Source organism: Meles meles, chromosome 2, assembly GCF_922984935.1.
Source record: "Meles meles chromosome 2, mMelMel3.1 paternal haplotype, whole genome shotgun sequence".
Classification (NCBI taxonomy): domain Eukaryota; kingdom Metazoa; phylum Chordata; class Mammalia; order Carnivora; family Mustelidae; genus Meles; species Meles meles.
Window position 1 is genome coordinate 57,942,161 of NC_060067.1, and position 19,692 is coordinate 57,961,852.

Here is a 19,692-nt window from a genome sequence, read left to right on the forward strand (position 1 = left end):
GTGAAGCCTTTGGAGGACACCTTGAAGAATATATCTGGGTTCCTGACTACCAGGGATCAGAACAGTGGAGTGCCAGGAATGTCAGAGCTGATGGTCTTTCCTGAGTCCTCAGATGAGCCAAGTGTACTTAGGTGGACAGTAAGAATGATAACAGACATCTGTTATCCAAACATATTTACCTCCAAACATGCACAGCCTCCCACTGCAGATAGACTCTTCTAATATAGTTACTTTAAAAAAAAAAAAAAAAAAAAAAAAAGATTTATCTGGGCACCCGGGTGGCTCAGTGGGTTAAAGCCTCTGCCTTCAGCTCAGGTCGTGATCCCAGGGTCCTGGGATTGAGACCGACATCGGGCTCTCTGCTTAGCAGGGAGCCTGCTTCCTCCTCTCTCTCTCTCTCTCTGTCTCTGCCTGCCTCTCTGCCTACTTGTGATCTCTGTCCATCAAATAAATAAATAAAAATCTTTCAAAAAAATTTTTTAAAAAGATTTATTATTTACTTGAGAAACAAAGCCTGTATGGGCGCAGGGTAGGGGTAGAGGGAGAGGGTGAGGGAGAGTAAGTCCCAAGCAGATTCTGTGCTGAGTTCAGAGCCCCATGCAGGGCTTGATCTCATGACCCTGAGATCACAACCTGAGCTGAAACCAAGAGTCGGACACTTAAACAACTGAGCCACTCAGGCAACCCTACTATGGTTATGCTTTTAATGGAAATAAAATAAATGTAGCAAAGTAAGAGATGGATAAGCAAATTATGGTACAATTACATGGTGCAATATTCTTTGCCAATTAAAAATGACAATATAAAACTGTTGACTTAGGGTGATGTTTGCACCATATTAATTGAAAAATTCAGGTCACTGTAGGGTGATAACATTTCTCTAAACATGTATCTATTTCATTAGATCTCAGACGTCATCAGTTGTAAGATGGGCTTTAATTTACTCATCACTAAGAAGAAAGATACTGCCAATTAAACCATGACATGCAGCTTTCTAAGTACATTGATTCTAAGGCTTACCCTGATTTCAGAAATTCAAAAATTCAGAAATTAAAAAAAAAACACCCTTCTTAACTGTGAATGTGTGAGTTATATGAAAAACTTGATTTATATGAAAAGTGTGTAATATATACATAAATGTAAAGAGTAGTGATCCCTGGGTGGTAAGATTATTGATTATTTTATTTTTGTTTTTTGTTATCTGTATTGCTTTACATTGAAGAAAGGGCAGCTTGGCCAATAAAACCATTTTATTTTGTTTTATTTTATTTCTTTAAAGATTTATTTATTTATCTTAGAGATCAAGAGTGAGCACATGCAGGAGCTGGTGGGGAGGGGCAGAGGGAGAGGGAGAGAATCCTCAAGCAGACTTCCCACTGAGGTGAAGCCAACACAAGGCTCAATTCCAGGACCCCAAGATCATGACCTTAGCCGAAATCAAGAGTTGGACACTTAACCAACTGAGTCACCCAGAAGCCCCTATGAAAACCATTTTAAAGGAAAATGAATCAATCCCCCCTTTGGGGGAAGCTTTCATCCCCTGCTTCCTGCCATCCAGCAATGTGCTTTTTGCTCACGGAGCACATCAGTGCTCTCGACAGTGCTAACCATCTCATCCTCAGCTCTCTTGAGAAACCGGTTTCCCAGTCTGTACAGTGGGCAACTGTGAAGCAGGGCAGGGTAATGACCTCTAGACCCAAGCTGTAGCCAAGAGCCTCCCCCTTAAACCCACGGGAACTAGGCTATAAGCTCCATGAAGACAGTCCTTGTCTGTTTCTATCAGTATTCCGTCTCTGGCCCCTGGGACGAAGAAAATGATCGACTAATAGCGGTGACTGAATGAATAAACAGTAAATAGATTATTTAATAGTGAAGCTGAAGCAGCCAGCAAAGCCAAGTCTGGGGAGGGAACTGAGATGCAGAAGCAAGAAGCAAGCAGAAGCAAGAATCAAACAGGTGCAAATACAGAGAGAGGGGAGCCAACACTTTCTGAACTCCTATGACATGCCCAGGGTTGAGGATAAAGCAGACCAAGTTTTGTAACCTGGCATGAGATTCATGGTGAACATGGTTGGGGATGGGGAAAAGGATTTGTTATCTTCTGCCTGTGACTTCCATCTGTAGGTCTAAGGCTTCTCCTGGAGTTTCAGTGTCTTTCAGCAAAGGGAAGGAGGTAAAATGGAAAACTGGGGCAAGTGGCTTTGTCTCTAAGATGATCAGGCAATTATATTAATCATGTCTATTTATATCCCAGTGGTCAGACCTAGACCCAGCTGGCAATGTATTTTGTGGTCGAGAAACCATGTTCCCAGTTAATAATGGGGGTGGGAGAATACTATTTAAGAAGAGGAGGAAATAATGGACACTAGGCAACAGTCAGCAATCTCCACCATTCCCCTCTGTGGATTCTTTGGCTTTGTGAGATGAAAGGGAGACATCAAGGGAGGACCACCTTGACTCCTATGCTATTGCCTACAACTCAACACCGACCCCCCATGACTCCCAGGACTGTTTCCTCACTTATTAAGCGAAGGCACAGACTCACTGCTCTGCAGCAATAATGTTCCATAATTCTTTCATGATTCTGTAGTAAGTTATTACAGAAACGTCTACTTTGTTACTTTCATTGTGAAAGCATTTGACACAATAATGGTCATGGGTGACACTGAAAAAATAACCCATCTTTACAATTACTATTCTGACAGCACAGACTCCATGACTCATCCCCGTGTTCCAGAAAGCTGACAGCAGAAGGGATACCTACCACCACCACACGGAGCTTCCTTCTCCCCCCCTCACCAGTCCAACCAAGCAGTGCCTGAAGAAGTTTCCAACTTCCATGGCCATGAGCCAGACAAAGTCAGGACACTGGGCAACACAAAGTAATCTGAGACTTAGTGGCTCCCAAAGGGGCTTTTCTCCTTCCAACAGCCAATGTGGATCTTATTCTACCCATTCAGGGAAATTCCTGGAAGGCAACTCTGAGGAAACTGGTCTGATTATTGTGTCATTCACAAAGGGAGATTTATTCCATTCCAAGTTAAGTCTTGGGTTGGCTATCCCATTTCTTCTCAGTCTTACCCTTTCCAGTGTTCTTTGTTTGCTCATTACACAGGAGACAGCATCTACTTCGAGCACCTTTTCCTTCTTCTACCAAAAAGAGCTGCACACCTTTATTATCCCCAGAAAGCAAAGGTTGGGTTGGCAACACCAGAAGAGCCTGGTGAACTCAGATCTCTTACTGTAGATCTTCTTCCCTGAGATCATGACCTCTGAGTTCAGTCATCTCTTACTGCCCTGAATTTATAAACTTTACCATAGGTACGTGTAGGAAAAACATAATGGACGTAGGGCTCAGTATTATCCACAATCTCAGGCATCCACTGGGGGTCTTGGAACATATCCCTCACAGAGAAGGGTGGAGAGCCTACTGTACTGCTATTCCCAAAAGCAGAACTGGCACTGACAAAGTGAAGTGTCCTCAGGGCTAGAACTCCTCCTCTACCTGACCAGTCTATGGAGTAATTCTGGCTGTTGTTCTTGGCTAAGCAGCTCCCAGTTTTCTTGTCCTCGTGGAGAACCTATAAGCTGCTGATATTGTCTGGAAATGTATTTCCAGCCAGAGTTGCATTCTGTTTTTGTGGCTGAGATCACTGGCTGATGAAGTGCCTGATACAACACACATTAGTTTTCTCTTCTCTGCAGGTCTGCATTGTGCATCAAGCCTTTAAATGATGTTTCATATCTGTGTACCTCATTAAGAATCACACATTGCACTATGTTATCACATTAAACTCCCGGCAGGTCTCAAGGTGGGTTTTCTTGAAAGAGAACAAAGGTGTTTCTCAAAGCTGAGACTCTTGCTGGAAAACAGCACTATTCCTTCCTCAAGATCTCCAAGGATAAAGGGGGGTGAATGAAAACTTTGGCTTTTCAACAGAATGTAAGTTCAGACCATTCTGGGCATCTATTCCTATCTCCCTCTCCTACGAGACACACTCAGGATGATGATACATCCTTTTTCCAGCTGCCCAGTTCCTCTGGTCGTGGGATGGGGTGCATGAGAGCACTTACTGCCTTTGGCGGTGCATCACTTACTTGATTCTCTCTTCAAACCCAGAAGTGACTGTGAGGTTTTGTCCAGCTTTATTGAGGTATGATTAACAACAACAAAAAATTGTATGTAGGGGTGCCTGGGTGGCTCAGTCAGTTAAGCAATTGCCCTTGGCTCAGGTCATGATCTCAGGGTCCTAGGATCAAGCCCCGCTGTATCAGGCTCCCTGCTCAGGGGGAGGCTGCTTCTCCCTCTCCCTCTGCCCCTCCTCCCTGCTTGTGCTCTCTCCCTCCCCTAAATGAATAAATACTATCTTTAAAAATATTATATACATTTAAGGACACATCTGATATTTTGATATACATATGCACTGTGAAACAATTACAATTAAGCTAATTAACATATCACCTCACATACTCGTGTGCGTGTGTGAGTGTGTGATATGAACACTCGAGATCTACTCTCCTAGAAAATTTCAAGTACACAATGCAGCATTATTAACTGTAGCCACCATGCTGTACATTAGGTCTCCAAAACATATTTCTCCTATAACTAAAATTTGAGACCCCCCACCAGGTTTGTCTCCCTTCTTCTCCTACCTCCAGCCCCTGGCAACCACCGCTCTGTTCTCTGTTATTATGAGTCTGACTTTTTTAGATTTCATATATACATGCAGGCACCTGGTACTTGCAGAGATAACTGTTTTGTTTTTTTTTTAATGATTCCACAAAGTCTTTTATTATTCTTTTATAGTTTGTGTAATTTATGTCTATCTTAAGTATATTTTGAACCTGAGATTCACAGAAGCCATGAATTTGCCCAATGGGTCAATTCCACAGTCAATTAACACACAGTGTTAATTCCATGATTTCCACTACCTTGGGTTGTTTGCCCTTCTATTTATGTCTATTTTAAGTATATTTTGAACCTGAGATTCACAGAAGCCATGAATTTGCCCAGTGGGTCAAATCCACAGTGTGGGATTAACACTGTGTGTTAATTCCATGATTTCCACTACCTTGGGCTGTTTGCCCTTCGATCAGAAGATGAATGGCACTGTGCATCTATGCAAATCAAGTTCGAGGATAAATGCCTTGTCAAATACCAGTTCAAACCCTTCTGTGTTTTCTGAGCACGAGCTGAAATCCAGCCAACCGCTGCCTCTCGGGGCAGCACACCCAGCTACTGAGTTCCTGATGAGTTGTTTAAGAAGATGTATGTTAAAAATGACAACTCTTACTAGGGTAAATAAAGTAACTGCTTTATTATTTTTTTGTTTTGTTTTTTAACTGCTTTATTATTTAAAAAAAAAAAACCTGTGGGAAAATGCCTGGGTTAGCACTGCATTCACATAATGCCTTTCCAAGTTAGAGCATACTCTAGGTTGACTTTAACGTTTTATAAACTTCATACAATCTTAATTTGTCATGCGTAACATTTATCCTTGGCTTTAAAAAAAAAAAAATCAACCTTCTGAGTAGTATGCATCCTACCTGAGAAACTCAAGTCACAGTCTTGGGAACTGTTTTAAGGAGAAATGAGATGCCAGGAAGTAAATCAAACACTGTTGCTGCTGGTTATCAAGGAGTGTGCAGACACGGGTTGAGCTTGTTTCCAGCAAGAGTTTTATATACATATATGCGTGTGTTTAGGTGGGTGTGTTTTATTTCAAGTATTCAAGCTAAAATTTCAGAAGTGTATTTGAAAGAGTGTCTCAAATATTGAAAGGTCAAGAACCACTACAGAAGGAAAACAGCGAGCCTTCGGAAGTGAGAAGGGGGAACTTGGGTCCTGGGTCACAGCCTTCGGGTTACGTATGATGGTGGTGGTAAGGGGATGGTAAGAGCATATTCTAGAGCAAGCATGAATGGAGTAGGGAGACAGGGAGCCACAGGTTGGTGAGCAAAATATGACGCTATGAGCAGTCAGTAATTCAGTGAGGATGTCACTTATAAGAAGAGGGATCTGAAGGATGTATTCGTGTATGTAGGGCAGAAAAGTCCTTAGGACTAGAGATGGCTGCATGGTCATGGTCATGCAAAGATACCCAAAGTTGCAGCGAGACAGGCAGGGACAGACATCATGAGAATGAAGATACAGAGATGACATACAAGGAAAGAGTGCCCCTGCCCCCTGATACCCCCAGAGCTCGCAGGATTGCTCTGTGCACAGTGTGAAAACATTGGGAGCAGCCTCCTTTTAGTCTCCACCAGCTTTAACTTGAACACTCAAATGAGTCTTCTTAGGGAAAGCCTCCTGCAAACTGACTACTACTCTATCTGTTTCATCTGTGGAAGGGGGTGTAAAGAACCAAATTTTCCTGACACTTCAAGGGGTATCCTGGTCAAGAAGATACATACATTAGGGCGCCTGGGTGGCTCAGTGGGTTAAAGCCTCTCTGCCTTCGGCTCAGGTCATGATCCCAGGGTCCTGGGATCGAGCCCCGCATCGGGCTCTCTGCTCGGCAGGGAGCCTGCTTCCTCCTCTCTCTCTCTGCCTGCCTCTCTGCCTACTTGTAATTTCTGTCTGTCAAATAAATAAATAAAATCTTTAAAAAAAAAAAAAAGAAGAAGAAGAAAGATACATTAGAGAATCCAGAAATCAGCAAGCAAGCCCAACCGTAAGGCAGAAAGTGTCCTGAAAGGAAAACAGCCAGGTCACCTAGGGGGTCAGCAAGAACCTATCACTGAAGACATTCTGCAGGTGGAGTTCACTGAACCTTGGGAAAATCCTGAATTTAAATCAGAACTAGTACTGAGCATCCATTTTCCTGTCCAGCCCAAACTAAAAGCCTGTGAGAATGTGCCCATGTGGACATGGAGGCCAGTGAAGAATCTGTGGACTGGCCACAATGGCTACAGCTGCCACGGCTCCTGGAGGAAACTGGATTGTCAAGATGCCCAGGTGGCTTAGATAGTTAAACATCTTCCTTCAGCTCAGGTCATGATTCCAGGGTCCAGGGATCAAGCCCCACATCAGGCTCCCTGCTCAGGGCAGAGCCTGCTTCTCCTTCTCCTTCTCCCTCTGCCATTCCCTCTACTTGTGCTCTCTGGCTCTATCGCTCTGTCAAATAAATAAATGAAATCTTGGGGAGGGGGAAAAAAAGGAAACTGGATTGCCACCCAGGGGCCAGCAGAAAGGGTCCAACCTTGGTGCCTTGGTGGAATGCTTGCTTACCTACAAAGCACAAAGCTATACTGTTCATTGTTGTCATCTTTTAGTCCCACCACACCTTTGAGGGAGTAAATAATAATCCTTATTTGAGTGGCAAGGAAACCAAGTTCAAAGAGATTAACTATTTCATTCAAAATGACAGAGCAGTGCCAAAATATGAACCCAGAAACAGCTGACTCCCAAATTTATGCTGTTTTCAACAAACCTAATGGGTTCCCTGAAAGATCCTCAAATTAGTTTATTCTTCAACAAATCTACATTTAGAAAAAAAAATCTGGAAAATCTCCAGATGTTTGAAAATTAGGCAACACATTTCTCTTTCTTTCTTTCTGCAACAAAGCAAGGTTTATTGAGTGATAGCAAAATGACAGTAGGAAGTTCCCAAGGAGGGAGGGGACCTTTGGGGGTTGCCCTAGGCAACACATTTCTAAATAACAATTAGAAAATATTTCTAACTGAATGGTAATAAAAAGAGACACACCAAACTTAAGATCTGTAGCTAAAGCAGCACTGAGAGGAAAATTGATAGTACTAAGTGATATATTAAAAAAAAGAAAGTGTGCTCAAAAATCAATGATCTAAGCTTCCATCTTAAGAAGCTGATTAAGAAAACTCAAGGAAATTAAAAAGAATTTTTATATCCCTAAAAATAAAGAGAAGAGTGCAAACCAATTAAATGGAAAGAGAAAACAAAGGTTAGTTCTTTGAAAGAGTAATAAAAATGATAAATCCCCAAGCAAGACTAATCAAGAAGAAAAGGAGAAAAATTGCCAGTATTGGGAACAAATATGTATTTTAATGGCCTATGATATATGTAAGACACTGAGCATGAGGAAGAGGAAGAGAATGAAGAGGAAAAAAAATGTATCTGTTTTTGAAGCTACCCAGAAAAGCTACTCAGTTCAGATTCTATTATATTCTATTATATTCAATTTAATCCAACATGCATTTATTAGAAGGGAACATAAAGCATGTCAGCTGGTATTATAGGCCTAGAAAGAGCATATATACTCTGGAGTCAGAACTGAGTTGAAATCCAGCCTCTACCTTGAATTAAATGTATGACTTTAAGCAAATTATATAACCTCTCCGAACTTCCATTTCTCATCTAACAAATGGGAGATAACAGTACCAACCTCACAGGGCTGTTGGAAGAGTGGGAGGTAAAGCAGGTGGGTAGCTTATATACTACAGAATTCTTTTTCCAGCATGACCCCAAACTATAGCATTTATACTTTATTTGTAGAAAGGTTACAAAAATAGGTCGTGAGACAAGATCATTCATGAGCATTTACCATCCCTTAATTATCTGCACCATAAGAGAGGTTTGGTATAGTCATTTTCAGTAGAAAGGATGCTACCAACATATAAACCACATAAAAGTACCTATGAAAATTAAAATGAAATAACTTAATAAAAAATTTCACTCTAATTTTATACCATAATTTTTTTGATTATTAGGAAATCAAAATAAAAACTATGGCAACAACATGTTATTTTAAAACTTTGGGGGAAAGGCTTCCAACTCTAGTGTTGGCATTATGACAGAAGATCCCCCCAAGTCCTCAGCTTCCCAAGAGCGTGTCTTCCGAGTCACGTGTGCGATGGGCATGTAAGGCTCAAAGATCTGAAACAACCAGGCTCATACATAAAATCTGCACGATGAAGGCTCAGGATTTTTCACACACTGGAGAAGCCTGATAGGCCTATGACAAGAAAGAAAAAAGAGAAAAAGAGAGATCAGTTGGCAGTACAATACATCTATGGTTCAACTGCCCAACGCAAGTAGCCCCTTCATTAGCAACAAAAGTATGCATGGAGCACTCAGCTTCCTTTCCTGCAGTGACAACACAGAGAAAGGTCAACTCCGGAAATGAACAACTTAAAGTATGGCCGGTTTGGTTTCATTTCACTTGTACAGCCACAGAAATACGGGCACCTGGGTGGCTCTGTAGATTAAACATCTGCCTTCAGCTCAGGTCATGATCCCAGAGTCCCAGCATCAAGTGGGCTCCCTGCTCAGTGGCGAGTATGCTTCTCCCTGTCTCTCTGCCCCTCACCCCACTCAAGTCTGCTTCTCCCTCTGCTCCTTACCCAGCGTGGGCTCTCTCTCAAATATATAAATAAAATCTTTTTTTTTTAATCCATTGAAATAAATAGTGAGAAGGAATGTTTGATGATAATGTGTGGAGATGAAACAAATGTCTGGCTCAAACATGTCACAAATACATGCTATGAATGTCAGCTGGTGATAAAGACACACAGAGGCAGCAACCTGAGAGGAGGGACCTCCGTGTTTTCTGTTGGTGATTTGCTGTCTTCTCTTCAGAAGCTTCCTGAGAGAAGGTTGAGCCTCAGGGTCCGGGGCAGAGAGAGGGTGCAGACTCTCTGGGGGAAGGCTGGCGGCCATCAGCAGGAAGACCAGAAGTTCTTTGCACAGAACAAATCCTAGATAAGAATCTAGCCAGTGAATGACTCTCTGCTTAGTAAAAATGAGATGAGAAAGCCACAGGGTCCAACGGGAGTGGCTGGTCTGTAGAAAAGGATGGATAGTAAGGAATGTGGTTCATTAAATTGTAGCTGAATCTGGTTTTGCTATATTGAGTCAAGAAAGAGAGAAATCCTTAGAAGCAGCTACCAGCATGCCTGGGCTTCTGGAATGGGCTATCTCAGGCTCGTTTCTAGCCAACTATCATGACCAGCTGGGCACAATGGTTCTAAATGTGGACTCACTCCACCCTCACCAATATGATTGTTCGTGAACACTTTCCAGGGGAAAGCAATTATTAATAACAATTATGCGGTTAAGATGATCTCTCTCCACAGACATGTAAATATTAACATCCAATGTTACAATAAAATGGACACACTTTGGGTATGTTGGATAATACACTGACAGAGAGAGAGGGAGTGTATTTTGAAGTAACATAGAGGAAGTGCACCCTATAGGTTTTTAATAAATATGTCACAAGGGGACACTAATGAGAAAAAAAACTGCTACATTTTTAAGGTCATGGAAAAGAGGGCTGTTACTCTGTTCATTCCACTGGTGAGAACACATGTGAAGAAATTCTGTATATAGTTCACTGGGAGTATGAACATGTGTACGAGAAAAAGGAAAAGGACTTGAAGGATATACAGCCAAATGTTAACAGCATTTGTCTCCAGGTGGGGAATTCTAAGGGGTTAACCTCAGAATCAGCAGGAAGTCTAAACTATATAAATGTATTTACACTTCTGTTTGCCTATTAAACAATCACACCAAAACAGCGGGACAAAAGTTTGCTAAATTGGAAAGTGTGTTTGGCATGGAGTGATTTCACCTTTATTCTATGTCTATATCCCTGACATTCACTTTAGGCTCCTGTGGGGACAAGCAGCTTTCTTACAAAGCCACAGAACTCTTAAGATACAACAAGGGGCCCGAAGAAGCTGGTAATTTAAAGAATCATGTTGAATATATTACAACCTCATGGTTGGGGAAAAGGCCTAGTGATTTCAAGTATGATCCCCAAATTTAAGGTTACGTGAGCTGAGGCTCAGAATGACAGGTGTCATTTGGCTTACGAATCACTTCCTTCAACATGGACCACTGTTCAAGTCCAGATGGAAGGTATGCTTTCTCAGTCTTCCCAGGTAGAGAAGAAGTGAGCTCATCTGGAGCCTGTGGTCAGCATGAATGAGGCTGACTGATGGCCATTAATGAAAGAAAGGAGAATGATTAAAATGAGAAAAAGGGGGGGGGGGGGTTGAGGAAAAGACCCATGTACATTCCCCAGTCTTCTCCTAGGTGTTTAGTGTTCTCCTTTCCCAACATGAGGTGTCTTTGAATAACTCAGACTGGTCAGATGTCTGCAGTCTGCAATGCTTCCTTTATAGTTGTTCTTACTCCTTTGTTCGGCTTGTTTTCCCATCTAACTGCGGTAGAAAGCTTGTGTTATTTTCTGGCAGTTTCCAGAGAGGAGCCAGCTGACGGAGGGGGAATTCAGGTCATTTTGAGACAAAAGCCCTCAGTGAATGTTCCTGGACTCTGTCCTTCTGCCTTTCCCATAGGGTTGGTGGGAGAAGGTGGTGACAGAAAGAGACAGGAAAAGGATTCTTGAATTCCAGGCTCTGTGTTCTTTGAGAAAATTTTTTCTGTCCATATCCTTCTTCTAAGCCATCATTTATGGGCAAATCTCCAAAGATGCTTCTAGCAAGGAGTCCCTGCTACAACTACTTAAAAGTGAGTGAGGGTCCCAGTTTGGATAACAGAGTTGCAGATGACTTATAAAAATATATACCATCTGTAATTTTAAACTTTTCCCCAATGAACATGTACTACTGGCAAAAAAGGAAATTAGATCTTACTTACATTGTCTAATTTATAAAAGATAAAGTTTGGTAGACATCCATGTAGCAACTTATCAAGTGTCAGGGGTCTACCCCGAGCTCCAACTAAAGAAACCTCACATGCAAAACACTGCTGTGGCACAAGGATGTTACAAATCCTTTGCATTGGACAAAACATGCTTCCACTCCCCTGAAAGCCAACAGGTTTGCAAGCCCTGGGTCAGGCGTCTCTTGTGGGAAACCAAAAAATACGTTCTCAAAGGCTGGGTCCGCTTCAGAGGCAAATCAATGATCAGGGACAGGTGGAGAAGAAAGCAGAGGAAGATGGGGGAAAGGTGGTCAACAGAAGGACCCTGGCTGGAAACAGCTCGTAGGGTGGGCCGGGGGGGAAGGAATACACACCATACATAGGTCACCATCCCGGATCACCAACAAGGCCCAAGGGGGATTTCCACAGCCCTCCTGGCTCAGAGGAGGCCAAGGAAAGGAAAATACCTACAGCTGGTAAGACAGCCATTGTTTTTTAAAGAAGTCAATTACCCGTAATTATTCTGGCAAGAAAATGCAATACTCCTTTCCTTTAGAATCCGTTTCAGATTATTTACGGAGGAACTCGAGCATGAGTCACTGGGAAAGAAAGAAAGAAAGAAAAAAAGCGTTAAGTGATAAGTTTCTTGCAAACATTTCCTGATCTTCGTTTCTTCTCTGTAGCAAGCTCTGGGCCAGAGCTTGGGATGATATGGAGCAGAGGTTGTTTTTAAGAGCTCACAGGGCAGCAGGGGAGCTGAAGGTGTGAACTGCATGGATACTTATTGTGGATATGAAACTGAGAGGTCTGGGGGATGGGGATGTCCAGGGAGGCCCCAGTAATTTCCTGAGTCACTCTGTTCTCGATGCATTCCTGTGACTGCAGCTTCCTCCACGGACCAATTCCAAAAATTACCCTGAGAATACATATGCACAAAGTGGGAACGTATACCTGTGAACACTTCCGATGTCATGCATCACCCAGGCCTGTAGTTGATGAACCTTCTCTGGACGCAAATTAAAGACTTCCACACGTCCAAAAGTGCTACGATAGAAGAGGCAGTGAATATTGTTAAGCCCAAACTGAATTGTTCAGCCATCCCCAGGCCTTGTCAACAGCAAGCAGGCAGGGAACCACTGGTTAGAACCTGCCCTTTGGGATTAACCTGTGAATTGCACTAGAAACAGCCAATCTCATGCATTGTGACCCTCACTGAATACGATTCTCAAAATAAGGTTCTTAATTGGTAACTTGACGGTGATTCTTTAAATACTTGCTATTCAAAGAGGGGGCCTTGCACCACCATAATGAGCACTGCCTGAAAGATAGTTGGACCTGCAGAATCTCAGCCCACCAGCAGCCGAACCATCCCCAGATGACCCACACTCGGTGAGGCTGGAGAGGCGCTGCTCTGAGAGCCCCTGGGGCCCTGCTCGGACACCAGCCCTCAGCTCCTCCACATTGGTCTCTGACAGCCACCACTCCTGTTGCAAGTAGCTGGATTTGGAATATCAGATTATAAAATTATCAGATTATAAAATTTCACCCGAAACCCCGCAAGCCTAGGGTCAAAAGAAGACAAAAGGGCAAATGCTTCTTTGCAGAATTAAATCCTAAAACAGGAGAGAAGGAAAATTCATTTGGGGCATCCAGAGAGCCTGGAGCAGCCCACCAGTATCTGCCTCTCTTCTCAATCCAGCCTTTTCTGGGGAAAGACTAGAGAACAAAGGCTGGGAAAGAATCCAACGTGCTAAAAACTAAGTATAGAAGGAGGTCAGAGAAGAAGGGCATTGGTGTGGCCAGATTCAGGGCTGTGGGTTCAATGCGGAACGACAACTGATACCCACTGAGCCCTCTCTCTGTTGTGAGGCACAGAGCTCAGTTAGTCTTCAAGTCACCACCACCACCTCTCCTGGTACATACTTCAGGGGCCCCCGAAGGTTAGGTGTCCAGCCGATGGTCACACAGGTAATATGAGATGACGGGAGCCCCTGCTTTCAACCACTACAATTAATGATGGGTAATGCCTAGAATGAGATAGTGAAGGCGAAGAGCCCAGCACAGTAGTGGTTTGACCTCTTGACTGGGATGCACACTCTTCATGGAGGACAGAGGAGCCAGGCCAGATCTTTATGGATGGTGAGGATTAAACAGGTGGGCGCGGGAAGGGTGGCTGGTGGGGGAACAGCATGAATAAAGGCAGGAAGTTGGGAGAGCTCAGAAAATGACACCAGGCCTTGAAAAGCCAAGGGGAGGAGCTGGCCACAGAGCGAGGGCCAATGGGGCATTTGAAGTATTTTAAACAAAGGAGACACCAGACAAATACACTGACTTAGATAAAATCTCTCCAGAGAAAACATTCCACCTCTTTAGCCCAAATCTTCAGTACTGACCTAACCACGAAAAGCATATTCTTCTAGGGATGAAATACGTAACAGGAGGCTGCACTAACACTTGCAAATAGGTTGCAAAGAAACCAGTACCTTCTTTCATCAAAGGTGTTACTGATGGACCCATTGAGCACCACATGGACCACACCACAGGCGTCTTCTGCAAACTTAAAAGAAAAGAAAAAAAAGCCCACCATTCCTCAGCATGCAAACTTAACCGCCACACCCCAGCAGCTCCAGTTCCTTCTGAAACAACTCAGCATTAGCAGGTTAAAGAGGGAAGAGCCTGTATAGGACTCCCTCAGTATTGCCAGATGTATATAATTTGCATCCTAAGACATTGGCAGGATTATGCTTCAGATAAGAATTCTGGAAGCAGTTGCTCCAATCTGTGTTTGAACAATGGAAGTCAACATCATTGTTCACAAGGTTGCTAAATTGATGGTTCAGAAGCTGAAAGTCCAGGGAGTAAGAAAAACATTGCTGGAGGAGGAAGATAAAAGCACTTTTTTGGTGTCATGTGCTGTACACACTGCACGTTTCATTTAGTGGGAGCAGAGTGGACAATTCAAGGGCAAGGGAAAGCGGACAGGAAGAAACTGAGGAGAGAAGGGGACACAGGTTTTCACAGGCACAAAAGGAAATAAGGAACGAAGGAACAAAGGAAGGAAGGAATCACTGAGCAAGGAGTTTTATTTCTTCGTGCAATGAATACTCAGCTAGAATCTTTGACAGGCACTGGGAAAAACAAAATGAACAAAGCAAAGCAATCTACATGTTCCCTCCAAGAGACCCCGGGCCCCCTGGGACCAGCTCAGGTTCAGCTCAGGTTCACTACTATGTCGTATATGAAGTTGAGCTCCTTGTGGGTTTAGCTGCCAGTACTGAATGTTCTTTGAGAGCCTGGCTGTTCTATGCACCACAGCCCTGAAGCCTGGAGCTGGTTTATGGCACAGACTGGGCACCCAGAGAAAATCTACAGAGGGAAAAGAGGGAAGGAGGAAGGGAAGGAAAGAGAAGAAGTCTAAATAGTCAGTGATGGTGATTAGGAAAGAAACAGAAAAGGCATGGCAGAGGGCAACGAAAGCTAGGTCTTACAGGACAGGTAGGATCTCACCCAGGAAGGGCTGAGGCAGGTGCAAACAGAAAGGCCTAGGGGTTTGAGAATCAGTGGTTTTGGTGAAAACCTCAGTGGATGCAGAAGTTGGGTAGAAAAGTGAGTTCACAGAGGCCGTAAATGCTTGGCCAAGGAATCTGGCCTTTATTCTGCAGGTGATAAAACACCACTGAACCATATGAAACCAAATTGTAAGAGTCCAGCGCAGCTTCTGTCTTTTGGCTGGGGGTGACGAACAGAGGACAGGAGCCTGATTTCTACCCATCACAGGGGCTAAGTCAATAGAGTGCTTCTGGGGCCAAGTGCTGAGCCTGACATTTACGATTCTCAAGAGCCCCCAGGAAATAAGCACTGGGTCAATTTGCCCCAAGGTCACATCACTTGGAAGCAAGGAAGCACAAGGGGGATTCAAACCCCAAAGAGCTCTGCCTCTCATCAGAAAAAGAAAGGATCTCATTGGATAAAAACAAACTTGTCTTGGTACATCTACGAGCATTTGGCCAAAATAAAGCGGCAGCCCCAGGGTAGCTCACCACAGTAGGGCACCTTCCATCACCTTCACCAATGTGCTCCTAGCTCCAAGCCTGTGCTTGACACATATGAAATGTTACTTGTCTTTAAGAGTTGTTCACAACAGCACTGCTCCCAAGACATAGCAGAGAGTGAGAAAATAAGCAGGAACCTTTCTCAGAAAGCGCAAGCAAGCAAACAAAAACAAGTTATACAGCACCTCTGTATGATTATACAGTGTTTAGCAGGGACTCAACATACTCATGGGGCCTCACCTGGCACATAGTAAGTGGTCTCAAACGTTGATCATTCAGACTGACCAGGGATCTAAGTTAGGCCAATGCCTAGATCAGAGGATTAAACCAAGCTGGAGGTTCCTGGCAACCAAAGCCAAAACCTGGGTAGGAGCAGGGACTCACCAACTAGAACCCATGGACCATCCATGAATGCCCTAAAATTGTATGTGAAAATCTACCGTTATGTGCTTAGGTACGTTATTCTCAAGAAAGAATCCTAAACTTTTCTTCCTAAAGGATTTGTGGTGCAAAAAGGATTAAAACCAACCCCTGACTGGATGATCTCTTATGTTCTCTGGTCTCTAAAATTCTAAAATTTCCTTTTAGTACTTACCCTTTTGGACACTGCATTCCAGAATACAGAAAAAGAGTTGTTGCTGCAGTCTTCCCTGCGGTCCGGACAAGACTGATAGTTCATTTCTAAAAGACACAGGTTTTAGAACATAATTAAAGTAGAAAAGTAAGGGTGCGATTAAGCTCTCTTTTTCCTGGGGTATTTGATCACAGCGGGGGCATATTCCAATGGCCACCACTGCCAAGATGGAGGAGGGAGAATGGACTCATCTGGACCCAATTTGACTAAATGCCCCCTGCGTCCCTTCCAAGTCCTTACCTTATGCTCCAAATTCCAGGCAGGAACACAGTGACCAGCTCTGAGTCATCATTCCGGGAAATTACAGCAAAAGTTCATCTGGCAGACACAAGCCCTCTCTCAAGATCCCCTCTTCCAGGAAAAACCAGGGATAAAATTGGACCCTCAGGGGCCACTCTTGCCAACTACTCCTCCACTTCCTGCCAATTCCCTCTTGCTGACGGTCTTTCTCCCCGACCTGCCTCAGTCCCCACACCCCTGGGCTCAGAGAGCCTCTGAGTCCTTCTATGCTCACTCTCCCCCAAGAAGACAGGCTCAGGAGTCAGTGAGATTCAGCAGATGTAGGGCACAAATACATCATTTCTATGGTACTTCTCCCAGGCATATCCGTCTAGTGCACAAAAAATGGTTAAAATTATTTTTTGAGATATAATTGACAAAATTGTAAGATATTTAAAGTGTACAATGTGAGGATATATATATATACATACGTGTGTGTGTGTGTGTGTGTGTATGGAGAGAGAGAGAGAGAGATTGTGCAAAGATTCCCCCACATATGGAGTTAATTTAACACATTTATCATCTCCCGTATTGATCTTTTTATGTGTATGAGAGAACATTTAAGTTCTGCTCTCTTAGCAAATTTCCATTATTATAATAATGTTAGCAAATACAATCACCATGCTGCACATTATTAGAACCTCAGACCTTATTCATCTTATAACTGAAAGTTTGTGCCCTTTTACCAACCTCTCCCTCATTCCCCTACCTCCCAGCCCCTGGCAACCACTTTTCTCTCTGTTTCTAGGAGTTTGAGGAGTTTTTCTTCTTTTAAGATTCCACATGTAAGCGATTTCATGCACTACTTGTCTTTCTCTGTCTGGCTTATTTCACTTTGCACGATGCCCTCAGATTTATCTATCATTGCAAATGGCAGGATTTTCTTTTTGAAAAAAGAATGAAGAATAGTCTATCATGTGTGTATATGTGTGCATACTTTTGCTTCTTTCACCCATCGCACTTGACTACACCAACATTAATTGAGTGTTAGGTCCTGAGGAGGAAGAAATGAATCAGACAGAAGCCCTGTTTTCAGAAACTACATGATCTAGAACTGAAAAGTAAAGCCAAAAGGGAGAAGGTTTTACAGCAAACAAATTTAAAACCTGAAAGAAATAAATGAATGACTGAGAAAAGCTGACCTGCAAAATGGGAAATTTAAAATGGAAAGCAGGAAACATGGCAAAAACTGTAAAATTTAGAGCCTCCTGGCTGGCTCAGCTGGTAGAACAGGTGACTTTTTTTTTTTTAAGATTTTATTTATTTATTTGAGAAAGAGAGCACACAAGCGGGGGTAGAGGAGGGAGCAGAGGGAGAGGGAGAAATAGGCTTTGCATTGAGCAGGGAACCTGAAGCAGGGTTCCATCCCACAAACCTTGGGATCATGACCTGAGCCGAAAGCAGATACTTAACTGACAGAGTCACCCAGGCACTTCTCTTTTCCTTTTTTTTTTTTTTTTTTTAAGATTTTATATGTTTGAGAGGGATCATGAATGGGGGGAGGAGCAGAGGGAGAGGGACAAGCAGACTCTGTGTTGAGCATGGAGTCCGGTGCAGAGCTCAATCAGAGGGCTCAATCCCAGGGTTTAACCCTGAGATCATGACCTGAGCCAAAATTGAGGGTTGGTCACTTAATCGACAGCTACGCAGGTGCCCCTAATGGCTGGGCTTTTTATAACTGAGCAGTAAGTATCAGCTAATATTCTGAATTTATAAAGAACATCTGTAAGTAAGAAAATAACAGGCATCCCAATAAAAACAGCTGAGATGTACGAACTGCCAGTTATAAAAGAAATAGAAATATCTACCATTAAATGACAAAATATGATCAGCCTCACAATCAGAGCAAAGCAAAACAAGTCAAGATATTATTTCCTTATCAAATTGGCCAAGATATTTTTCTAAGTATGAACCAGTACTGGTGGGAGGAATGAGCAAACAAGTAACCTCCCATATTCTGATGAGAGTATAAGCGATCACCACCTTTTGAATGACAGTATCAGCTCCTACCGCAATTTGTTGCACACTGAAATTTCATATGTAGAAATTTATCTTTCCAAAGCACTTCCCCAAGCAGCCAGGTGTGCATGTGCCCATGGTATCTGTGTGTGTGTCTGTGTGTGCTATACACAGTGATCCTTGCAACACTGGCAATAGCAATTATCTCCACCTAAATGTCCATCAGTCAGAAATTCATTAGATAAGTTATGCTAACATCCATAAAGGAGACAAATGAGGTCTTTTAAAAAATATATGGCTGTATATCTTTTTTTTCTTAAGATTTTATTTATTTAGGGGTGCCTGGGTGGCTCTGTCATGAGGCATCTGCCTTCAGCTCAGGTCTTGAGGGTCCTGGGATCAAGCCCTGCATCAGACTCCCTGCTTGGCGGGAGGCCTGCTTTCTCTTTGCCAGTTCCCCTGCTCATGTTCCTACTCTCACTGTATCTCTCTGTCAAATAAATAAACTAAATCTTTTTTAGAAAGATTTTTATTTATTTATGTGAGAGAGAAAGAGAGAGAGAGCGAGCAGAGAGGGGAGGGGCAGAGAGAGAGGCAGAGAGAAACCCAAGCTGACTCTGCCCTGAGCACGGAGCCTGACTGGGGCCTTGATCTCCCAACTCTGAGATCACAACCTGCGCCAAAACCAAGAGTCCAGTGCTCCACCGACTGGGACACCCAGGCGCCCCAATATGGCTGCATTTCTATCTACTAATTCTAGATGAATAAAGCAAAGTTGCGTAAATGTATGTGTACATTTTAATATATATGTTTATGTGAGTGAGGGGCCATGTGTGCGAAGACTTTGTACAGAGCTGTTGACAACAATCCCCTTCTGAGAAATGATACAAACCTTGGAGTGGGGAAGGTACAGGGTGACCTTCATTTTTTTTTTAAGATTTTGTTTGTTTATTTGACAGAGAGATCACAAGTAGGCAGAGAGGCAGGCAGGGCAGGGGGAGGAGTGGCGGTGGGGGAAGCAGTCTCCCCACTAAGCAGAGAGCCCGATGCGGGACTCGATCCCAAGACCCTGAGATCATGACCCGAGCTGAGGGCAGAGGCTTAACACACTGAACCACCCAGAAGCCCTCATTTTTTACTTTTATACATTTCCATAATATACAAGTACTCTGCAAATAAG

At 43.2% G+C, this 19,692-nt stretch overlaps 1 protein-coding gene across 1 annotated transcript in view; it reads right to left on the reverse strand.

Annotated features, from left to right (window-relative positions):
* Positions 1-7,325: 7,325 nt before the first annotated feature.
* CD38 (CD38 molecule) overlaps positions 7,326-19,692 on the reverse strand; it is a 45,323-nt gene continuing 32,956 nt past the window's right edge. The window contains exons 4-8 of the mRNA XM_045998571.1: positions 16,236-16,321; positions 14,072-14,145; positions 12,540-12,632; positions 12,101-12,187; positions 7,326-8,934 (exon numbers count right to left, since the gene is read on the reverse strand). Coding sequence (XP_045854527.1) covers positions 8,871-8,934; positions 12,101-12,187; positions 12,540-12,632; positions 14,072-14,145; positions 16,236-16,321 — 404 coding nt within the window. The 3' untranslated portion in view covers positions 7,326-8,870. The remainder of the gene's footprint in view (positions 8,935-12,100; positions 12,188-12,539; positions 12,633-14,071; positions 14,146-16,235; positions 16,322-19,692) is intronic.